The sequence below is a fragment of the Spermophilus citellus genome, assembly GCF_964194105.1.
Source record: "Spermophilus citellus genome assembly, chromosome: 13".
NCBI classification, from domain to species: Eukaryota; Metazoa; Chordata; class Mammalia; order Rodentia; family Sciuridae; genus Spermophilus; species Spermophilus citellus.
In genome coordinates, this window is record NC_138193.1 from 70,889,379 (window position 1) to 70,912,799 (window position 23,421).

Sequence of the window (23,421 nt, forward strand, 5' to 3'; positions counted from 1 at the left end):
TCCCTTCTCAGTTTAGGGGATTGAGGCCTCCAAATTCAATGAAGAGATTTTATAAGGAGGAAATCTTAAAGGTCCCCTGCTTGAGTAGGCCAAAGCTTTGTGGCAAAGGGTTCCCTTAAATCAAACTTCTCTAAGATTAGGAAAAGAGGGTGTTGGGGGCTGGGGGGGGGGGCGGGGCGCAGGAGAACTGCTCCACTCCTGCTGCTCCTTCCAAATCCATTAGTTATTGTTCTGGGGAAACGCAAAGAGAAAGGATTACCTTGATCCCCTTGGAAGCAGCAAACAAAGCCAAGTGAGAAACTTAGTACAGTTTAGAGCAGTATTAGCAACCACCTCACTCATGCACAAGCACTTTCCAAGTGAACACATTCCTGTGTGGCACAAACCATGCTTCCCCAGCATGCCAGCAAAGAACTAAAACAGAAATGAAAGAGTGCACCAGTCTACAAATTCAGAAAGCTCATACCCTGGCGTCTCTGGGCAAACTCTGCACTAAAGCGCCTACGGAATGGGGAGAAAAAAAGGAAGCTTGTCAATGCTTCCGGCATGCTCTCTGTGGCTTTACAAGCCTGGGGACTCTGCTTATTTTAGAGTGTGCTGGGGAGAAACTTGTTGTCAGAAAAACAATGACATCCTCCTGGATGTTGTAGGGAGTTATGCACAACGGGTGCTTTGTTCCCAAATTAAGTTTGACTCATAGTTTAGCCCAGTCTTCCCAGTGTTTCTCGGCAGGTCGGACTGCCTGCTGAAACAGCTCGTGGATTTTTAGTGCAGGAAAAAACAAGGTACCTTTATTTTCTCAGAACCTCTTCAATCAAAACATGTTATGTAATCATAAGTGATAATTGGACCAAATGGTATTATAATCACTACTGAAGGATGAGGAGAGCACACACCCCCAGCTGACATCATCGCCACCAAATTGAGCAAAAATCGCAAGGCTGGGGCATGCCAGTTCTCACAATTAGACACTTCCTGCACATTAATTATCACTTCCCAGGACATCTGCTCTTTCTTCTGTTTTAGTGGGACTTTCAAATGAAATCCGTGGGTTTCTTCTTTCACCTAAAAATGTTTAAGTGGATGACAAAAGCAAGCCAGGGGCTGTGATGACAGCAAGAGGTCGCTGCAGCGGCAGACGGTTCGGTTCGGGGAGGCATCATTTGAGATTCAACACAGGGCTCTTTCCCAGGGTGCACATGGTTGTATAATATGCAGCATATTATACAGTGTAGAGAGAGTATGCATACGAGCACAAACGCTGTGTACTTATATATACACAAGATTGTATATATACACACAAAAGGCAATCGGTGCTTTTTTTCCACCTTGATTTTCAGTTAAAAAAAAAAAACTGAAAAGTAAAGCAATCTCAGAACATTTCTTTTTTATTTCACAAGCATATGTTTACAGCGGTATTTCTTCAAAACTGAAGATGAGAGGAGCAAGGGGGAGAAACCTGCGTTGTGGCAAATTCAGGGGGTTCTAAGTAGTGACCCTTCGCGTGTGTGGGTACTGCATGAGCACTAGTACTGGATGCTCACCGAACACCTGTGGTTTTCCAGAGTGCTGAGGATACTTACTTGACAATTCCCTGCCTCCAGAGGAAAGCAAGTTAAAACACAATACAAGTATTAAAGGCTTCTTTCCAAGCATCTATAAACAGTGTTCGTAACATCAAACGTGGGAGGAACTGCCAAAAAATCTCAAACATAGCCAAACACTGGAGGTTTAGCATTTTTCAGCAGATCTGAATCTTCCAGATTTAGATTCCACTGGAAATGTGATGCTGAAAAGCTTTGCTAAGGTGGGAAGGAGTGGAGGGTGTGAGGGCATTCACTCACTTTTCAGAACCATAAACTCCTTAGAGTTGGTTGTTCCCATTTGGCTCAGGATGGGAGAACCAGGAAGACCGTGAGAGCTACTAGATGTTGGCAGGAGACCCCACAAAGTTAAGCACTCGAAGGTGAGGGGGCAGAGAATCACTTTAGGGGGTGGAGAACCAAAAGGAAGGAGGGCTTTGAAGGGAATCAGGAAACAAAGGGGAAAAAGAGCTTTCACTGAGCAAGAAATTGAAGGATGGAGTCTGGCGAGAGAGCAAATTAGATTAATGAGGGTGATGGACAGGCCTGAGCTCTGGAGAGTAGAAGAGAAGCTCTGCCGGGGCAGACAGGTGATGGCAGGGAGCCCAAGGAGAGACCTGTGAGGCCGAGTTATGACCTGGTGCTGGGTAAGGAGGTGGCCCTGCTCTTGGGCTCAGTGCTGGGGGTTAGGGGGTGCACAGAGTAAAGGTCACTGAAGATCATTAAAGGTCACTGAAATAGGTGGCAAGCTCTGTAGGCAGTGCAGAACCATGAGAGCGTCAATCTCTGCTGTTCTTCCGCTGCTTTGCAGCCAGGCTGCTGACGAGAAGTGTAGACTCACTCAGAGATGTGTGGAGTGTAGTTCTAATGCAGGGTCTCACCCCACCAAGGCCCACAGGGGTGGCCCATGCCCTGGTTGCTTTCCTATCTCCTCATCCCTCCTCAAGATGCTGGACTGGCTGAACAGGAGGAGGAGCAGAGCTCACAGCAGCCTGAGAAGCACAGGGAGTTCGGAGCCAAGGATCTTAGGGAAGCTTCTGTGATGGCTGAGTTGCAAGCCAAGAGGAGGTGCTGCGAAAGCCAACTGGGGGCTAGGGCTCAAGGGCTGGAGAAACAGAGAAAGAAAGTTGCTCCAATGCAACTTTCAAAGTTATCAAAGTTGTTTTGATAAAGAGGGGTCTGGCAGTGGGGAAACAGTTCCGATTAGCCACAAAATACAACTTTTGTTTTTAGTGTTAAGTCAGACAGTGTTTAATGTTCAACATGCTTTTGGAAGAAATAACTTTGTTTAGGTTCCAAAATGGGCCATAAAATGCTCCAAGTGTTTTCAAAATGTCTTGGGGACCCAGCTACCTTTGGATGATCTTAGGTGGGAACCAATACATGATCTGTACTCCATTTTAGAATTGTTCTCCAACAAGATTTGTTACCCCATGAATGGACTTCTGAGACTCAAATGAATCTCCAGACATTTACAAAATTGTGTTTGCACATGTGTGGAAAATGAGGCATGATTTAATTTGATTTTCAAAGAAGTCTGTGATTTAAGAGCAAAATAGAGAAAAGCCAGAAAGGGTGATGAATTTGAGAGAGAAATTAACTAAGATTTGCTGTTCTAGGATAAATCCAGGTTTAGGAAAAATCTCCAAAGCCACGGGGCTCTCTGTTATCAAAATGAAAGGACCTGGATTCTGTTAAGTATATTCCTGTGTCTTCCAGAAGAACCATCCACTGAGCTGTTCCATGGCAAAGTGGAGTTAAGGGAAAAGTATCAGGCAGGAGAGAAATAGAATATCCTGAAATAAACCCACCATGTTGAAAATACTCTTGACTGAAGCCTATGACAAAAGTCTTGGATTTTGTGAGGGGTGGGGTCCAAGTGATTGAACTCAGGGGCATTTGACCACTGAGCCACATTCCCAGCATTTTTTTTTTTTTTTGTATTTTATTAGAGATAGGGTCTCACTGAGTTGCTTTGCACCTCACTTTTCCTAAAGCTGACCTTGAACTCGTGATCCTCCTGCCTCAGCCTCCCGGGCTGGGATTACATGCATTTGCCTCCAAATGGCTGTTTTGTTTTGTTTTTAGTGGGAATAAAGTCTCAGAGTTGGCCATTTTAGGTGAGTGTAAAAATATCTGGATACAAATTGAGGGGATAAAGGATAGAGCAGAAGGAACTAAGAGTAAAGATGGGCAGGTTAGTGAAGAGGTCACTGCAGTAACCCAAGGGAGGAAGGATGAGCTTGATTGGCATAGTGGTCAAGGAGAAGGAAATAAGCAATTATTTAATAAAATATCTTTGAAATGGGCTTCACTACACTTTGTAGGGGATGAAGTAATAAAAGTAGTTCGAGTGGAATACCAATTTTCTAGCTGGGGGTCTGGGTGGATGATGGTACTATTGATAGAGACAGGAGAAGAGGGTTTATAGGGAAGATGATGGCTTCACTTTGGACAAGTCATGCTTCAGACATCTGCAAGATGGCTACAGGAGTTGGAAGTTCAGCTAAGGGACGGGACTCAGAGATATGACTGTGGGAATCATGAGCTGATAGAGGAGACATATGAGATTCATCAGGTACAGGGTAAAGAGAAAAATCAGCCAAAGGTGAAATCCTGAGGACTAACACTAAATAAGGGACTGGAAGATGAAGCAAAGAGGGACAATGAGGAGAAACAGAAAAGCAGGAGTAGGGCCAAGACAGGTTGTTCCAAAAAGGTGCAATCTGTACACGTGGAAAAATAAGATTAAGATTACGTACCCCATTTGAATCAAATGTATGATATGTCAAGATCATTGTAATGTTTTGAGCAACTAATAAAAAAATTTAAAAAAAAGGTGAATGAAAGAAGAATGCCTAAACTGCACTGTCCAGTATTGTAGCCACTGCCACGTATGGCTATCTAGCACTTGAACTGTGGCCACAACAAATAAAGATGTACTCTAACTGTAAAATACATACCAGATTTTAAAAGCCTAATAAAACTAATTTTAAAAGAGGATATAAAGTAACTCATTTTAAAAAAATTATAGGTTGACATAATATTTTTAATACACTGTGTTAAATAAAATATATCATTAAAATTAACTTCACCATCTCAACCTTTTTAATCTGGCTGCTAGACAAATCACACATGGGGTTCACATTATATTTCTATTACATGATACTCATCTGAAAGAAAGAGCGTTGACTAGATTAGGGAATTAGAAAGTATCCATGTCAGGAGAATGTCAGGGACAGAAGACAGAAGGGGACAGAGAATAAAGGAAAGACTCTGTGAATCCTGTATGAGAAGGGGAGAAGGGAAGGAAGGAATATGTATGAGAGTATATGAGATGAATTGAAGGCTTTGTGGGCGAAGGAGTTGGTTGGGAATGAGAAACACTGGAATGTGTTTCCTGGCGGGGAACATGGATCCAGCTAAGGGACAGTGACACCAGACACAGAAGAGATGATGAGGGAGAGGGACACGGATATCAGCAGAGGATCCAGCCTTGAATAAGAAGAGGGACTCATTGTGTCTAGGAAGAGAAGGGAGGATGTAGAAAGCAATACAGAAGAAAAAGAACTGTCAAGATGGAGTTCATGTGCAATGGCTTCTTTTTTCTCTGTGACAGAGGGGAAAATGGCTATCTGCCAAACCTATGGGGCAGAAGGTTGAGGAGGAGGCAAAAATTTGGCTGACTGCTGGGAGGATGGCAAAGCAGCCAACCAAAGAGAAGAATAAAATGAACCAGAAGCATACAGACTAAGCGGAGCTGGCAACATGGCATCTCTGTGGGGTCAACCTGCACCAGGTGTGGTTTCCTAGTGGAAAAGTAGGAAGTAGGAGACTACAGGGGTAAAGGTCAAGTGGACTGGGAGAATGACAGTGGGCAGGCAAAAGAGCCAGGCTACATACGAGGGGGCTGATAAACTCAGGGGGAAAAAAATGGAGTTGTCTAGGCACCAGATGTCTTCATGAGAATAGAAATGTGTGCCGAAAATGAGAAATCCAGAGGAGAGAAGGTTAAGTCACTGAAGGAGAAAGAATGGGTGAGGATGATGCACACAAGGCATGGCAGGAGCTGGGGTCATCCAGGTGACATTAGATGTATTCCTCAGATACAGGACGTTGATAAATGAAAGAAACAGGGAGGAGCAGAAGATGGCAGAGCATTAAGTGAATGTCAAAGGAGCAGGAGGGAACAGATTTCGGAGTGTGCCATTACACTTTAAATACACCCACAAGAGTATCCCTCCCCTCCCCGCTGTATAACCCATTAACATTATTTTGGGGGCATAAACTGAGCATCCAAACAATTGCTTCTACAAATACCTCCTTGGTGACCACATTTTTACCCACAATCTTAGAAAGAGGTCAATGATCCTGATGGTAATCCACTCCCTCCAAACAGTATCTGTGAGCTTTTCAGAGAGCTGACTGAAACAATCAGACATAGTCTACAGGATGCTCCCTTGTGACAGAAAAGTGCATACTTATTTATCATTTTTTAAAATCTCCATAAGTGAATAGGTTTCATTTAACTGATTAGGTTGCAGGAGTGTGATTTCCAAGGTACTTTAATCTTTAAAAAAAAAAAAAAAAAAAAAAACCCAAAATACATTTTCTAGCATATTCCCTCTAAATTTTTATGCCCTGACACACTCCTTGTAATAAAAGGTGAACAAATTATCTTGTAATGAATAGCAGCTATAATTCCTAAAATTGTCAGTTATATGGAAGTCACAGCTTTGCTTCAAATCATGACAGAAAACCAAGAGATTGAATAAGGAAAATCACTTATGAAAGTAGCATTAAATTCACTTAAAAAAAATCAACTATGAGTTTTGGTGGAGTTACCCAGCTAAACATAGGCCTGTAAAATAATTTCAGCATTTCAGGGTTTAATAGATTATATAATTTCAGTTCCTTCCACCCACCTTCGTAAAAAGAACAACCTAGCTATGCTCTATCTGCTCAGAACAGCTCTGAGGGCTGAACCCTCACAGGATTATGGGGTGGAGCGAGAGAGGAGAAAGCAGCCTAGAGAGAGAGAGGCTCTGGGGGAGAGGCCATGCAGGCCTATCGCCCCATGCGCATGCGCAGTCACACTCTCCCAGGGCTGAGCCAGTACGCCCTACGCATGCGCAGTCACTCTCCCACCGTGAGGGCTAGCTTAGCGTTTGTGAAACAGATAAGCAATTGCAGGGCTTTGTACTAACTCTGTAAGGTCATTCCATCCTCACAAATGGGATGCATTTGTAGGATTAAAGGTTCCTCCCTGTTTACTGGACCAAGCTTCAAGTCAAGATTTAGCAGTTTCCATAGGTCTCCCTATGGTAAATTGGCAGCGCTTGCTTAGCAAGATTGTCATTTCTTAGCAACTCTAACAATAGGAGCCTTACAAAGCAGCTGTTGATGGAGGATGACAAAGGGCCTCTGTCCAGGCCCGCAGAGCTGAGTAAAATGCTAGGAGAGCAGGCTGTTAACTTGCCCATTGACATGGGTGGAGGGAGCTGTGCCGGCTTCTTCAAGCTCATCATGCCTCAGGCAAGCTTGACATTCCCACACAACCACTGATTAAATAAAACATTTCTCAAAATTGGGGGCAGGTTCTCCCAGAAGATTTCTGTCTCCAAACATAGCATAAAAGGTTAAGAGAAAAACTGGGATTGCCTATATATGGTGGTTTGTTTCAACTCGAGGAAATTTGTCTAAATCTTCCCTATTTTTTTAAAACACTTCTGCCACTTCAGAGAGCCTGTTGTTTCATTGTAAATTTGCTGACAAAGAAGCTTTGTGTGTAGAAGACGTGTGATGGCAGTAGTAACACAGAATTTTTTTTCAGTTCTTTTTGCCTGGGGTTAAATAGATTTAAACCAAACATTTCAATTCCTAATGAACACATGATAAAAAGCTAAAGAAACACCAAGATTGTTCAACCAAATGTTTTTTGACTAGTCCCATAGCCAGATGGGGCATCCTCAGATTCTAAATGCAACACATGGTTTCCAAACAAAGATAAGGCCACCCACAGGTGCTAACAAAATGAAGGTAAAAGTCATCAGTGACAAAGAATGAATTGGCACAGAATCTGGGTCAGATTTATTTATTTATTTATTTATTTATTTATTTATTTATTTATTAACTAACTAACTATCAAGAGAAGCAGTCTAGGTAAATTCTTCCATTCACTCAGGCGTATAGCTGAACTGTGACTCTCAGGGAACCCAGAGTCTTACCAAAGTCTGCATCTGGTAGAATTTTAAGTATCCTGATGCCATGGACCCATACATAAAGAATTAAAGAAGGCTAATAATATGAGGCTAAAACAACAAAAATTGGACAAACAAAACCCCCATAACATTTCTTTATAAGCCCACAATGTGCTGTTTTCTATATAGGACTTCCTTTTTTGCTTAGGTTCAAAACCTATTCAAATGAACTCAAAGAAAGAGCTGGAAGATAAATTTTAGGGCCAAATCCATTGAGCCTTAGGCACGGTTTACAAAAATGTCTGGGAAACCTTGGTGCCAGAGTGGAATTCTAAAGTCACTGGAGCTGGTACCTGTCACTTCACAAATGAAGGCACTGCCACTTAAAAAAAACCCTCAAAATCTGCCTTCTCATTTTGCTTTGGTAAAAGTTCCTTGATTTCATAAGGAACATATGCCTCAGAGTGAATATGTACCAGAAGGACTGAAATATTAATGTAAGAGAATATTCACAGATTCCTTCCCTATAATCCCCTGCTAAGAATAATCCTGGCACTGCCACCTCCATGTTTCTTCATGCTGGAGGCTGAGGTGGATGGAGAGTGAGCTGCCTTGTGGTAGAAGACAGTGTGTGAAGTGAAAACTGTTCCTTTCCCAATCCCCACCATAAAGGACTGGAAGAGCGATTCTACTTTCATATCAATATGAAAATAGTTAGCCCCTCATTGTTGCTGGGGAGTGGGAAAGGGTAAGGAGAGAACTGGCAGAGCCCTGCAGGGAAGGGCTCTTCAGGATCCTGATTTGCCCACAGGTCCACAGTTGGGGGTTATTGAAAAGACATGAGCTGCTGATAGCTGGTAACAGCCAAAATGTGGGTAAATACTGCAAGGGGCCACAAGTACCGGGAAATGAATCCCTGTCCCTGGGACTGTGGGAGGCACCAGTCATCCATACATATGAAAAGAAGCTTTCAGTATGTATGACTGAGAAAAAGGAGTTGCCTGAACCCCAAGATCTCTCCTGAACACCCAGCTGCCCAAATTCCCTCCCAGAGAAAGAGGAAAATCACCTTGAATGCTGCTGAGATGCATCCTGGAGGTAAGGGCCTTTCTACTTCTAGCCATTGTTTGGATTCTCCTCAAGGCAGAAGCCAGATGGGGACCATAACCTAACAGCTGGAAGGGTGGGCAGGGGTGCCAATTGCTTAGAGGTGGAATTTCCATCCTGAACTTTTGCATTTTAAAGACAAGGAATCTACAAGATCTCAGACTTTGATATCTAATCCACGGGTACTGGAAATGGTCTTAAATGAACTTGGTAAAGTGTTAAGGAACTTTTTCACGGAGTGCCTGCACAGTCTTGGTTTTAGACACGAAACAGTTTATAAAACACGTTTTGTTTGCAGAGTTCTTCTCAAGGAGCAGAGATGACACAGCCAGAGAGATGACCAAAGAACCATCCCACTGCGCTGGGCCTGCTGAAGCCTGATTCTGCTGAAAGTAAAGTCAGCTTCTCTAACCTCATGGCAGACGTGTTGACAGGTACTAGAACTGCAATGTAGTACTCATCCCTCCTGGGCTCTAAGGCACATATTCAGACTCTTCTAAACATTTGGGAATGTGTTTTGGGTGGAGTAGATGGTAGAAAGATACAGAATAAGATCTTAGGAAAATAATCAAGAAATCCTATTATGCTCACAAAAATCTTATAATTAAAAGCAATAATGGCAATGCCATTATGTCTTAAGCCACCCTGTTTTGGATTGGCTCTACTTTGTAAACTGCCCCTTGGAAAGTTATAGTTTTCTTTGCCCAGGGTTGTAAATTTTAAAAAGAACCACTTATTTATTTATTTATTTATTTATTGGCGGTGGAGGAGAAGGTACCAGGGATTGAACTCAGAGGCACTCGACCACTGAGTCACATCCCCAGCCCTATTTTGTATTTTATTTAGAGACAGGGGTCTCCCTGAGTTGCTCAGTGCCTTGCTATTTTTTTTCCCTCCTGAGGCTGGCTTTGAACTCACTATCTTCCTGCCTTGGCCTCCTGAACTGCTGGGATTACAAGTGTGCACCAGGGTGCCTGGCTTGAACCACCTTTGAATGACTTAAGACATTAACTGATGGTGTCAAGTATTAGAGAAAAAGGGACTAGATAAACACTGACTCTAAGGCACCCTAATCAGTGATCTCTCTTTAGTTCAGAGCTCATGACATCTGATGGTTTTCAGGTAATAGTAGAGTGTGCACCAAGAATTTGCTAATCTTATACTTTAATTAAAAGTGTACTAATTTTTAACTTGCAGGGATATAATGCACTTATCTAAAGAATTATAGAAACTGGTCCAGGAGATGAAAGTTGCTTATATCTCAAGGATATTCTGGCAGAAGAGAAAAAGAAAATGCAAGCCCTGGATACTGAAGACCCTGCTCAACACATAACCTTCCTTCCCATTGTCCTCTGCTGCCCCGCTTTCCATAAAAATCCTTTTACACACCTTAGCTCCCTGCCATGGTCTTTGTTTGGGAGATGACAGCCCTGCTCATCTTCTCAGGGTCCACCCTTAAGTAAATCTGATTTCCTTCTCACCAACTCTCATCTCTCAAGTACTGGCTTTTGGGCAGTGAGCAAATGGATCTGGGTTCAGTAACAGTAAGTATGATTATGTTTTATTGGGGCATTCTGGGAATTTCCAAAACCATAATAGTGGCTGAGGAAATGCTATTAGTTCCTGATTTATGTAACCATGTCTAGTTTCCATACACTCTAAAACTAAATAAAATTTACAATCTTTAACTTTTGTATTGCCACCTTTCCACAGTTGGTATCATTATCTTATTATGTGAATTAAGCAGATTGGTGTCTGAAGTGGGATTAAAAGGAGTTGCGAGGTAGTTGTGGCTCAGTGGCAGAGGGCTTGCCTCATACATATGAGGCACTGGGTTCACTCCTCAGGACCACATAAAAATAAATAAAATAAAGGTATTGTGTCCATCTACAACTAAAAAAATATTTTAAAATAGAAGGAGTTGAGTTTTGTTTTAACTCTCATCAACTCAACTTTTCTTACAAAAGTCAGAGATTCTAGAACTAAGTCACAAGGGGAATTGAAAGATGCCAAAGTCTTCAAATTTTGGAACAGTAAGAGTAACCAAGTTGGTATAAATCCTGTCATGGACTTTTGCTTTTAAAAAAAATGGCCCACGATGGAGACAAATTTCAAGTTTAAAATTTTAACACTGAGGATTTCTAATTTAAAACATGTATTCTTTCCCCCTTACAAGTAGCTGGGCCTTAGAACTGTCATTTAGAAAAATAAATATTAAAGATGATGTTCAGAGGAGTGTGAAGAGAGATCCTACAGAATAGGAGAAGATCTTTGCCGAGAGCCATCTGTGACCGTGATCTGTGCATGAATCCAATTGAAATGGAAGCCACTGGGTGGGAAAGTCTGGTATCTGGGAACTTCCAGCGGCACTCCTGCTGGTTTTAGACTACCCAATACTTATGCTATCCTACCTAGCTCTGCCAGGTTCTGCACTGCACTGGAGATAGGTGTGGCTTGCCAAGATGCCAATCAACCTGTTTGCTGCAAGTCCCCTGCCACACCAAGAGGCAAGACTCCTCCTGCTGAAACCTTATCCCTGCCTTTGATGTACTCTCCCTTAAAAAAAAGGATCTGAGCCATTTTCTAGTTGTTCAGTTCCAGCTCCCACCAAGACTGGAGGACCTATCAGACGCTCTGCTTTTAAAACTATTTTCTATCTCTGTCTCTTAATTCTTTATTAATTACTTCAGACTTTCATTTTCTCAAGTGGCTCATCCCCTCCTGTACAGAAAACAACCCTGGAGGGGTGCTGGCCGCCCTGTGATAGGCATTAATATCCAGTATATATAAAGAATTCAAAAAACTTAACACCAGAAAAACAAATAACCCAATTAATAAATGTGCAAAAGAAATAAACAGATGCTTCTCAAAGAAAAACAAATGACCAACAAACATATGAAAAAATGTTCAACATCTGCAGTAATTAGGAAAATACGATCAAAACTACATCGGGATTTCATCTCATTTCAGTTAGAATATCAGTTATGAAGAACACAAATAGTGTTGGGGATGATGTGGGGGGGGAAAAGGTATACTTCTACACTGTGGGTGGAACTGCAAATTAGTGCAACCATTCTGGAAAACAGTATGGACATTTCTCAGAAAACTGGGAATGGAAACACCACCAGACCCAACTATCCCACTCCTCAGTATTTATCCAAAAGATTTAAAATCAGCATACTATAGGGATGCAACCACATTAATATTCATAGCAGTACAATTCACAACAGCCATGCTGGGGAATCAACCTAGATGCTCATCAACAGGTGAATGAATAAAGAAAATGTGGTATATATACAAAATGAAGTATTACTCAGCCATAAAAAAGAATAAAATTATGCCATTTGCTGGCAAATGGATGGAACTGAAGATTATCACGCTAAGTAAAATAAGCCAGATCCCAAAAGTCAAAGGTTGAGTGTTTTCTGATATGTGGAAGCTAGTCCAAAATAAGAGGAGAGAGAGGAAAATAAAAGGGGTCATTCCATCAAAATAGTAGATAGATCAGTGGAATAGACAAATGGGATTGAAGAGGAGAGAAAAGGAACAGGATAAGGGAGCACAGTGGAATGAATTTGACCTAACTTTCCATGTACATATATGAATATACACCATCATGCATATCCATAAGACTCTAAATAAAAAAAAAGTATTAAAAAAGCCCACTTTTTTTTTTTTTTTTTTTTTTTTTTTTTTAGAAAATAAGGTGGTTGGGGCTGGGGTTCAGTGGTAGAACACTTGCCCAGCACATATAAGACTGTGGGTCCCATCCCCAGCACTGGGGGGAAAAAAATCCCCGTGCCATAAGGTGGTTGTGTACATGTTACCTACCATGGCAAAATAGCTGAATATCTAGATGAATTATAATTGATGAATTGGTAGCTAAAATAATGAATATATTTTCTATAGTTATTCATAATTCATTGGTAAGTTAAATTAAATTGTGCCAAGATAATATAATTTAAGTGTTAAAAGTAACTTTTCTACTTTTTTTTCTTTTTTAAGGGCATGATGACCTTTAGCCTGAGATAAAACAGGAGAGGTTGGCTGCAAGCCAAAGGCCTTTGGGGGCGGGAGGTGGAGAGAAGAAAAAGAGACCTTAGGTCAGTGCAGGATTTTAATTTGTGGCCATAAGCTATGCAGCTTCTGAGGTAAGAAGACTAGAAGTTGGACTTGAATCTCTCCTTTTGCAATTAAGTGGAAAACGCTGTATTAAGTAAAATAACTTTGTGAAGATGGTATGGAAACAAAGTGGAAGTCTTCCATTCTTTAATTCATTCCTGGTGGATAGTCAAAATCTACAATAGTGCCTGTTAATAAAAGACCTTAAAACAAAAAAAAAAAAAAAAAAAAAAAAGAAAAGAAATCAAACCAAACAAACAAACACCCCCCACCCCACCCATGCAACTGAGGATTGAACCCAGGGCCTCTGAATGCCAGGCAATCACCCTACTGCTGAGTTACATCCTCATCTGGAGAAAACAACACTCAGCTAAGGTGAGGGAATATTTATATGCAATTTTGATAAGCATAGTTCAATTGGTATTTAGTGTGTATTTTGTCAATACAAAGTTAGGATTCTCTCTGAATGCAGGTTCCAACTGAATATAGTAAATTAAAAAAAAAAAACACTGTTATCATCCCCCATGCAGATGGTTAATCTAAGCAGTTAGGAGATGCCTGTGCTCTATAGTATACACTTAAAAATAAATTGCTAACCATGTCCCCACAGTTCATTTGAACTGCAGTAGAACACACCTGTAGATCGTTTTACGGCCTTATCTATACATTATTAAGAAGGAAGGACCTTTGGGAGTCACCTCCATAATGATCACATCCATCATGCAAAATTGGGGCTGTTTGTTAATTTGTTGACAGTAATCATTTCTGTAATTTCTAATGTCTCTGTTATTTTCTTCACATGAAAACAAAAACCTCTGAAGACAAGCCAAAGATCTGGGAATGCCAAAATGTAATGCACACATAAGATTTTTAGAAAGGAAGACTCCCCCGTGTCCTAACATCGTTTTAAAGTTGATTCCTGTGGTACCCCCAGAGAGGGGTTGTAAAAACTATGGCTCTGGCTGGTTTCCTCTAAGGGGAAGCACTAGCAGATCTCAGCGCGGGAGGAGAATGCAACGGCTTTTATTCTCTCCAGGCCTCCTTGCTGGGACCCAGGCTGATGACCTCCAACACTCTCCCCCAGGTTCCAGCTCTGGTCCCAGTGGCCCTCTAGTACAGCTCTGTTCTGTTCTCTGGCAACAGCTTCTTCCCCTTTCCCCTCAAGCCCAGGGCTGGTAATGGCATCCTGCTGTGCTAACTCCAGGGCACCCCTTCCTGCCCCTTTTTCTTAACCCTGCCCACCCCTTGTTAAATCTCTTCATTAAGTGCCCTTCAATTACCTCCTGTTGGGAGGATCATCTCTTTCCTGGGACCACAAATGACAGAGTTTAGGACAAATCTGAAAGACTTAGGTTATCTCTTTCACTGTCTACCAATTTTACAAAATTCTATCCAAGATAATAGATGTCCCATATTTTTGCTTTCTCTGAAGCCAATTTAGGAGCTTGAGTGAAGAATCAGAATCAGAAAAGGAAAGATTTCTAAATTTGAGACAAGAATGTAAAACATAATTGAATGACACATAATCGTTAGCATTTAAAATTATAATATGTAACATGATACCTCAAAAACAGTGGCAAAAAGCAACCAAACAAAAGCCACTATTAAAACAAGGTGCTTTAGTTAGGATCTAAAATATTCCCTAAAGGCCCATGTATTAAAGACTCAATTCTTGGCTTGGTGTTATTGGGAAATGGTGTGGGGCCTCCTGGGAGGTTTTAAGGTGTGTGTGAGGGTGTGTCCTTAAACAGGATGGATGGAACCTTGGTCTCTCTACCCCAGCCATGAGGTGAGCAGGTTTGTTCTACCATGCCCTCCCCAGCAAAATAGACATTTTCTATTTTCTATTTTGCGTCTACAGTTTTTTTCCCCAGTAGTATCAGGGATGGAACCCACAGATACTCCACCTCTGAGCTACATCCCCAGCCTTGTTTACTTTCTATTTTGAGATAGGGTCTTGCTAAGTTGCCTAGGCTGGCCTCAAATTTGCAATCCTCCTACCTCAGTGTCCTAAGTAGCTGGGATTACAGGTGTGTGCCACCTTGCCTGGTGTGTCTGTAACAATTCAAACTGTCTCTAGTAGTCCTGGGGAAAAACACTACTCATAGAGCCCAGATGCCATTCCTGAGACAGGGAAACCAAATTTGGAAGTAGAACCTATTGTCAAAAAACAAGGACAATTTCAGAGTTTCATGGTGGTACTATGAAGAAGACATCTACACCGACCCAAAGGAAAGTCTGCTGAAGACCAGACAGTGACAATTATAAATGTGACACAGTGATAACCACTAATTAAAATAAGTTGAGCCTAAAAAAAAAAAGAGGAATATTTGCCAATAGCAATTGATTAACTGGTGTTTAGTTTACCACCAAAATATGAGAGTAGAGTGGCAGATGTTTTAACTGACCTTCGCTTTAGGAATTAAGTAGTTACCTGAGACATAAAAGATATTTTCCTCCTAGGTTGATACTATGAAACACCCAATGTTAGGCCAGAGAATTAGATGATAAAAGTGGAATTTAGACTGACCTGAAACGTGCGTCTCCTGGGAAATGTCTTTGAAAGTGCACGTGCCCCTCCCCACCTGGCAGCCTGTGTGCACTGGTCACCTGTATCTGGGGAACAGCCAAACCCGGTGCCAGTCTCTCAAAGATCAGGGAGGAGCCCAGGAGAGGTGAGAAGGTATACATTTTCCTATGCAAATGATGAAGCACAAGCATCATTTACATCCCAGTGGGAATTTGGGAGAATTGAGAAGCCCTGCTTTTTTAAAAGAGTCACCTCCTACTTCAGGTTTTCAAGGCTGTATGTCTATGAACAAAACCTTTACACCCTGTCAGCATCTTCCAACATTTATATAACTCTCCATTGTGCAAAGCATGCACATGGCCAGGGCAGGAATGCTCTACTGTCCTGTCCAGTTGAGGATAATATGGCCATAGAACAGTGACCATTGCATATTATGTCTTATTCTTCCTTGTTCACAGTTTAAAAAAAAATCCCAATTCTGTCTTCTCTTCACCATGGTGTACTTGGTATATTTAAGATAGTTAATATCATTAGCAACAGGACAGTGAGGAGTTTTATCTGGACCTGGATGAGAGGACTTCACAGCACCTAGAGATGCTAGATATAGAGCTGGATGCGGTAACTTTTTTGGGATGTCTCTCTTAGGGTGGTGGTAACTGCATTTGCAATGCATTTGGTTCTGGTGAAAGTGATTACATTGCTAGTCTATGGGTGGCATGTGATTATATACTCAGTGTCAAAGTCTCTTTTATTCTGGGCCATAGAGATTTGCTCAACAGTTATCATGGGATCCACCTGAGCATGAAAGGACATTTATGTAGATTGTGAATCAGAGGTAGTTCTTTCCTGCTGGTTTTGACTCACAAAGACTAGAAAGTCTAGGTACTGTCACCATATTGCTACTTGAAGAATTTCAATAACCCAGAGGGAGTAGAGTTGAGATATGGAGCAAGAGCACAATCCCAGCAGCAGGATTTGAGTCCTCATATCGAGAGACACCGGAAGTTGCTCTGTCCCTAAAGTTTTAGATGTGTGAGCCAAAAAATGGCCAGTTTGGGTTGGGAGACTCTCTTGAAGAGCCCTATCTTATCAATTAAAGCAACACATAATCTAGAGGTGGCTTTGATAATGTGGTGAAAGAAACTTCTTAGTTTTATAGGTAACTCTAGTACTTTGGTACTGAGCAAACATTAGGGATTTTGTCATCGAATTAGATTGGGAGAAGAAACAAAGTCAGAATACAGAATTTGAGTACAGTCCTTTGTGCTGTGATGACAGTAAGTGTTTTTGTTGGGTGGCAGGGGTGGGGACCAGGGGTTGAACTCGGGGACACTTAACCACTGAGACCCATCCCCAGCCCTTTTTTGTATTTTATTTAGAGGCAGGGTCTCACTGAGTTGCTTAGGGCCTCACTAAGTTGCTGAGGCTGGCTTTGAACTAGTGATCCTCCTGCCTCAGCCTCCCAAGCAGCTGGGATTACAGATATGCGCCACCATGCCTGGCTAACAGTAAGTATTTTATTCCTTAAATTTCTGAGAAAAACTATGCTTCCCCCCTTCTTTTTTTCAAAAGGAATTTCCTGACATTTGAAATATCTATTAAATAATTCAAGTTTGCAGATGGACAAAACAGCCATGGCCTTATGAGAAAACATGGCAAAGGAGGATCCGAGGTCAAAAGTTGAGAGGAAGGGATATGCCGTGTTGGAGTAGGGAACCTGAGAGGCAGGGAAGGTTTGGAAAGATTCCTGTAGGCCAGAATTAGATCTGAGTCAGCTGGGGATGAAGGAGAGCAGTGTGGGGCAGCCCTGAGTGTTCAGATGACAGGCAAAAGCATGGCAGTTGAACAACAGGTTTACCCAAGGTTGGGGACTGGCTAAACAAGTCTAAGTCAAGGAAGAAAGCAAGGTGCTGGAGCAAAGTTGAAGTGGGTGGATAAACACCTGTAAGATATTCCACATTTGGCAGGAACCACTCAGTATTATTATGAGAGCAATTACAACTTTGTTCTCAACTTTCTCATTTCTCAAAAGACTGGAACTGAAGATCATATGATTTCTGAAGAATAAGAACTTATAATGTATTAGAAACTGCACAGAAAAGCACGATCTAAAATCTCATAGCTATTTTAAAATCTGATAACTGAAACTAATTAGAAACAGCCCATGACTATCTTACAATTTAGGCACTAGGCATTTGGTTGGTTAGAAAATGATTGATGCATAATGCACAGCTGTCTTCAAGGCATTTTTTTCTTCTCAGTATGACAGATGTTCTATTCATCTCAAGGTTTCCAACTGCTTTTAGAGGTGGAAAGAGATTTAATTAGAGACAGAATTGCCTGGAACATTAATAAGAGACAAAATAGGTCCCTGCATGGAACAATTGTTTCAAGTGCACATCTCCATCTTTGAGTGCTTGTCACTCATTAGTCTCATGGGAGTATGTTTCAGCCTAGGTGATTAGGAAACGCGCCCAGGTATCTGCTGGCATCGTGCACCAGGAAGGGGACAATGAAGGGAAAGTCAAGGAGAGCCTGTGCCTCTCAAATCAGCAGGGCTTGAATAGTTAAAGGGAGCAGCTTCAGGAGCTGTTGGTTGACAGTCCTGAATATTCCCAGGGAGGAACTAGGTACTGCTTGGCTCCATGCTCCTGATGTCTGAGGCACTCAGCATTTTTCTGTCACTGCCCCTAATTCTTAGGATCCCTGAATCCCTGCAACCTGTTTTCTACCTAGCTGAGCACTAAAGAGTTCTATGTCATTTATGGCCAAGAGTACCACCCAGGGTTGGGGATGTAACTCAGGGCTAGAGTGCTTGCCTAGCATGCACCAGGCTCTGGGTTTGAGCCCCAGAACCAAAAAAAAAAAAAAAAAACCAAAAAACAAACAAACAAAAAAAAAACCCCACCTTTCATCACTCACCCTGCTTTCTCACAAATGCCTAAATGTGCCTTTTTACTGGCACTGGTTCAGAAGCTGCCTACAGCCTGATTTCTGAGGTTCAGGCTCCCCAAAAATGACTGACGGGGGTGGGTAGAGACTGCTTGTCCTTGGCTCTGCTTTGCCTCCATGGAGGCTGCTAAGTCAGGTATCATCTACTGCTGCCCTGGCTGGCGTGGGCACGCTGGGCTCCCAGCATGCTGTGCAGCTGGCATTGTCTCTCTGGTTACAGCCCCTTCTGCAAACTGATGCTGTCAAGGCTTTTTAAGTTATCAAGGAAGTTGCTCTCTATAGAAAACACTTGATTATTCCTCCGGACCCTATACTTATCTTAAAATTGTTTTCTTCACTGCATTCTAGTGTGAATTATTTTTAAAAGTGCCAGTAAAGCACTGAAAGGCCTACTCCTATATCTCATAATAGTATGAAGTATTTTTTTTTCTTTTGTTAAAAAAAGTGAATTCAGTGTGTGCTAATGTATCATAAATTTGCAACTGCATGATGCAGTAAGGGAACTTCAAAATTCTGAATTTTAAAATGGAAAAATCCTCAAGGTTCTCTCTACCCTTACACCTCCCACCCTATACTAAATTGGACAGTGCGACACTTCTGTAGCCCGGTCTTAGAGACATAAGACAAGGAGAGATTCAGATGAGCTGTGGATTAAGTTTGAAATCAGCTATATTATTAAGGAATTAAGACTTTGGTTAGCTGACTATATTTTACCCTGGTCTAAATCTCAGCATGAGACACCATCACATTTTGTAGACATCAGCCAGAAACAACCTTGGAATAATGGCCAAGTCAACGCACTTCACAATGGAATGTGCAATTGGAAAGGACGGATAATTCTTTTTCCCCAAAAAGAATTTTAACTTAGACCAAATGGGTTTTTTTTTTTTAGAGTGGATTAGTTAAGTGGGAGGCCTACTCATGTACTTATGTGCATATGGTTCATTTTTTTTCTTAATTCTTAGAACTAAGTCCTCCTGTCTTTGTGGCCACTTTAAAACCATGTTGCAAACAAAATAAACTACACTTCTATACAGACCATTGCAAAAAAAAAATCTGAGTTTTTAATTAAAAGAGAACTCTGAGCCATCATAGCAGCATTTAATGAGGATGCTAGGGAAAAATTAGTGCTTTTCTGCATCAGATACCATCTTCTTGCCAGAAGCACACCCACCACTTATCAAGCTTATTTTATCATCTGGCACTGAACTGAAGCAGAAGGTTGGGAGTCACATTTTCTTTCTATTCATCTAAACTCCCACCTAATATAAGAGGTGACATTATATTTATTAATAGTTATTACTAGGCAGAAAGTCCTATCAAGTGCAAATTACTTGATTTCATGACTTATACATCACAGGACTAACATAGTTGTGAACACCAAGCCCACCACAAGGTGAAGTGCCACAGAGAATTCTTAAAGTACCTTTGAGATCCATGAAATTCACTTTAAGTATGAGAATCTTTACTCATTATCATCCAAAGTACAAATGTGGTCAATTACATAATTATGAGTTTTGCTTTTTAGAATGCTACAATGTTGGACAGTTTATCTATACTTAAAATCACTCATCAAAAGGAATCACATGCTACTAGAAAACTTCTTTCATGTATAGCATTCAAGGCAACTAAATCAAATGAGTTAGATGTGGAAATACCGACCTCCTGGAACAATTCTGGGTAAGGGAAGACACAATAAGAGATCTATACCAAGTGACTAGGTATGGCAAGACTCTAGTCAGAATGGAAGATTTTTCACAACTCCACAAATATTGTTGAATGAGAAAAGCCCGATTTCACTCCTATCTCACTAATCAGCATATGTTCCTGTCAACCATCGCATTCGGGACAGCTTCTAGGCTATCCTGGCATCCTCTCCAGATCCAGCAAGGCTAGAGAAGTCCAACAAAATTTCACTTCTGTTCAAGTCGTACCCATAATCAACTTCTACAAAGAGTGATAAGAGGTGACATTATATTTATTAATAGTTATTACTAGGCAGAAAGTCCTATCAAGTGCCATGTTGTGAGGACAAATCGTGAGGACACTGGGCAATTTCCCCAGCTTGAACCCATATATAGGTTAAGTCTACAGATCATAAAAGACTTGCTTAAGTACCAGCTTTTGAGGACAAATGCATTCTGGTTTAAATAAGTCTCTTGTCAGGCACAACAAACACAGACAAACCTTGCGACACCATACCTTTCTTCCATGGACACTTCTTTCATCTGCTGGTGTGGTTTGGTGCCCTCCATTTCTCTGATGCTCACAGCATAGATCTTGGTGGTGTAGTCAATGGCCTTCTCTCTAGCAACATCACTGTCATAGCCTCAAACGACACAAAGAAATTGGGGAGTGAGTTGGTTTGCAATGGCTCAGGAGGGGCCATAGAGGGAGGTGCGGTGGCACCAGAGGCGTGTGGCTATTTGGGACTCACCTCCATCCTCCTCCGCATCCGTGTCAGACTCCTCGCTGTCCACCAGCTTGCTCTCCTGGGTCCCCACGAACTCCCTGGTCCAAATCATCAAGGCTGTGTCGGCGCCGCCCACCGTGAGCAGCACGGAGTCATTGTGCAGCCATCTCACGTTGGTGACGTGGGCACTGTGCCCCACGTACTTCTTGAACCTTGCATGCTGCCCCTGTATATAAAGCCAGACATTGGCATCTACCCCAGTGGCTTGTTATTTTTTTTTTCTGAGTTATTTCATCCATGTTGTTTTCTAGGTGGACTCTACTCGATGGGATGAAGCAGCTCATCCCAAAGAGAAATTTCCCTACATGTCACCTGAACACATGTTCCACAAGGGCAGGGACTAGGTCTCTTAGTTCCTGGCTCATAAAAGGTTCTCAATAAATACCTTTTGAGGCAATGAATGTTTCTAGGAGCCTATAGCTGTATTAAAAAGCCTGTTTCTGTCACATATCAAATGTGCCATCTCCATGGGTCTCCAAGTATAAACTTCTGATTGAGAGTCTGGCTGACATCTGAGATCAAAAGTGTCTTCCCCACCATTCCTACAGTGGCTTTTGTACCACAGACCCAGAAATGACAGAAAAGCAAGGAATCTCAAGATTTAAAACAAACACAGCAGCGGTTTGTACTGTGGCCACTGGAAACCATTTCTAACACTAGAAACACTCAAAACACGGATTTAAAAGCAAAGCAAGCTCCTGCTCAACCCACAAAGTCGAATAAGACCCAAATTTAGTAGTAATTACTGGAAGCACTTGGAGTGGGGTGCCCAGGCCACCACGTTGACCCCAGGTGGCAAGGGGCAGAGGGTGGAATGCGGTCAGCAGCTCCCCCCAGGGCAGCCCTGGCAAGTGCTGGGAAACCGAAGCTGGCACCAGGAGGAGCTTCCATTTTAGGCTCATGAGACACTGGCAACAACATCTCCCAGAGGGAGCCATTTAAAGAGGTAGAGTTTTCCATCTTCTCAGCGGCTCCCAGGGAATACCTTATGCAATGAGCGAAGCCACATGAACTCTCGGAGGTCATGAGACGGCCACGGGTGTCCCAGATGAAAACTTTAGTAAATAACTGACAAGAGGCTTCCACAGGGCTCTGGAAGGGCCACTAGAAAACCTAAAACCAGCGCAGACACAGGGCAGGAAACAGGTGCTGGAGCGTTGGTGACTCTGAAGTACTCTTGGTCAAGAGCTGTCTCTGGTTGACCCTCCCTGATAGTTTAGTGGAGTTGCCTGCTCCACAGCAGAGTAGTGACTCTAGAAAGATCAGTGAAGCAATCAGGCAGGCAGCAGCTCTAAGAGCTCTCCACAATCCTTCGTTTGCTAGCACACAGGCAGAATAAAGGCAGAATTCCCAGGGGAACCCCGTGTGACTATGTGAGATCCAGGTACAGGATAGTCACAGTGGCTATAGCCATGTGTCCTGCTGGCCTTCCTGCTGGAAGCACAAACCCACCCATGCATATCTACTCCAAGTTGGTTTCTCTACAAGAGGAGAAAGTGAAAGAACCTGAGAAATGCCTCCCTGCACCCTTATCAGAGGGGACACAGGGTTTGTGGACAGGATGGGAGAATTTAAACAGACGTTAAGGTGACCACAGTCGCGCTGTAGAGAGAAGACGCAGGACAGAGAAAGAGGACAATACTATGGGGCACTGAAACTACTTAACAAAGCTGAGATCCTTCCTGCAGAGGGCGATTCAAAATTCTCATAATAGGAAACAAGATCAGTGATCCATGGAACAATAAAGGGAATCACAGTTACTAGAAGGTCCTGCTGTCTCAGGAGGAAGAGGTTGGCAAGGGATGCTGGGTGGTTCCTATTAGGACACATGGAGGGACTTTTGAAGACTGGCACAGCCAGTCAGAAGAGCTGCCTCCATGGGCCACCATGCCAAACTGCATTTCTGGACTCTTTCTCCAGAATTCTCTTCTCTCAGTGACTCATGAGTGAAAAATGAGCCAGGAGAATCTGGAATATGTCTCCAGAGCACTGTTTTATTACTATTATTATTTTGTGGTATTGGAGATTGAACCCAGGGGTGCTTAACCACGAAGCCACATCCCCAGTCCTTTTTTAAATCTTGAGACAAGTCCTCAATTAGTTGCTGAAGCTGGACTTAAACTTGCAATCCTCTTCCCTCAGCCTCCTAAATTGCTGGGATTACAGGTGTGCACCCCCATGTTGGGGTGCACAAGAGCACTGGTTCTTAACCATTTTTAGGAAAGAAGTTCCTGAGAATCTGATGACTCTCTCCCCATAACCACAACACTTCATATAGTTTCTCTAGCTATAAAATGTTGATGTTCTGAGAAGGAAACTTGCAGACTTGAGAGCATGGAGGATTTGTACAAGTGTAAGCTGTGTGGTGGTCTTTTAGCCCCTCTTCAGTGGGAAGACTTAGGTTTGAAAGGGAAATGAGGCTATGAGAAGCAATTGGTTAGCTAAAAAGATGGT

At 42.2% G+C, this 23,421-nt stretch overlaps 1 protein-coding gene across 1 annotated transcript in view; it reads right to left on the bottom strand.

The window, feature by feature from the left end:
- Window positions 1-23,421, bottom strand: part of EML6 (EMAP like 6) — a 260,325-nt gene that overhangs the window by 21,959 nt on the left and 214,945 nt on the right. Inside the window, exons 27-28 of the mRNA XM_081264735.1 lie at window positions 20,932-21,133; window positions 20,682-20,823 (exon numbers count right to left, since the gene is read on the bottom strand). Of these exons, the coding sequence (XP_081120861.1) occupies window positions 20,682-20,823; window positions 20,932-21,133 (344 nt within the window). The remainder of the gene's footprint in view (window positions 1-20,681; window positions 20,824-20,931; window positions 21,134-23,421) is intronic.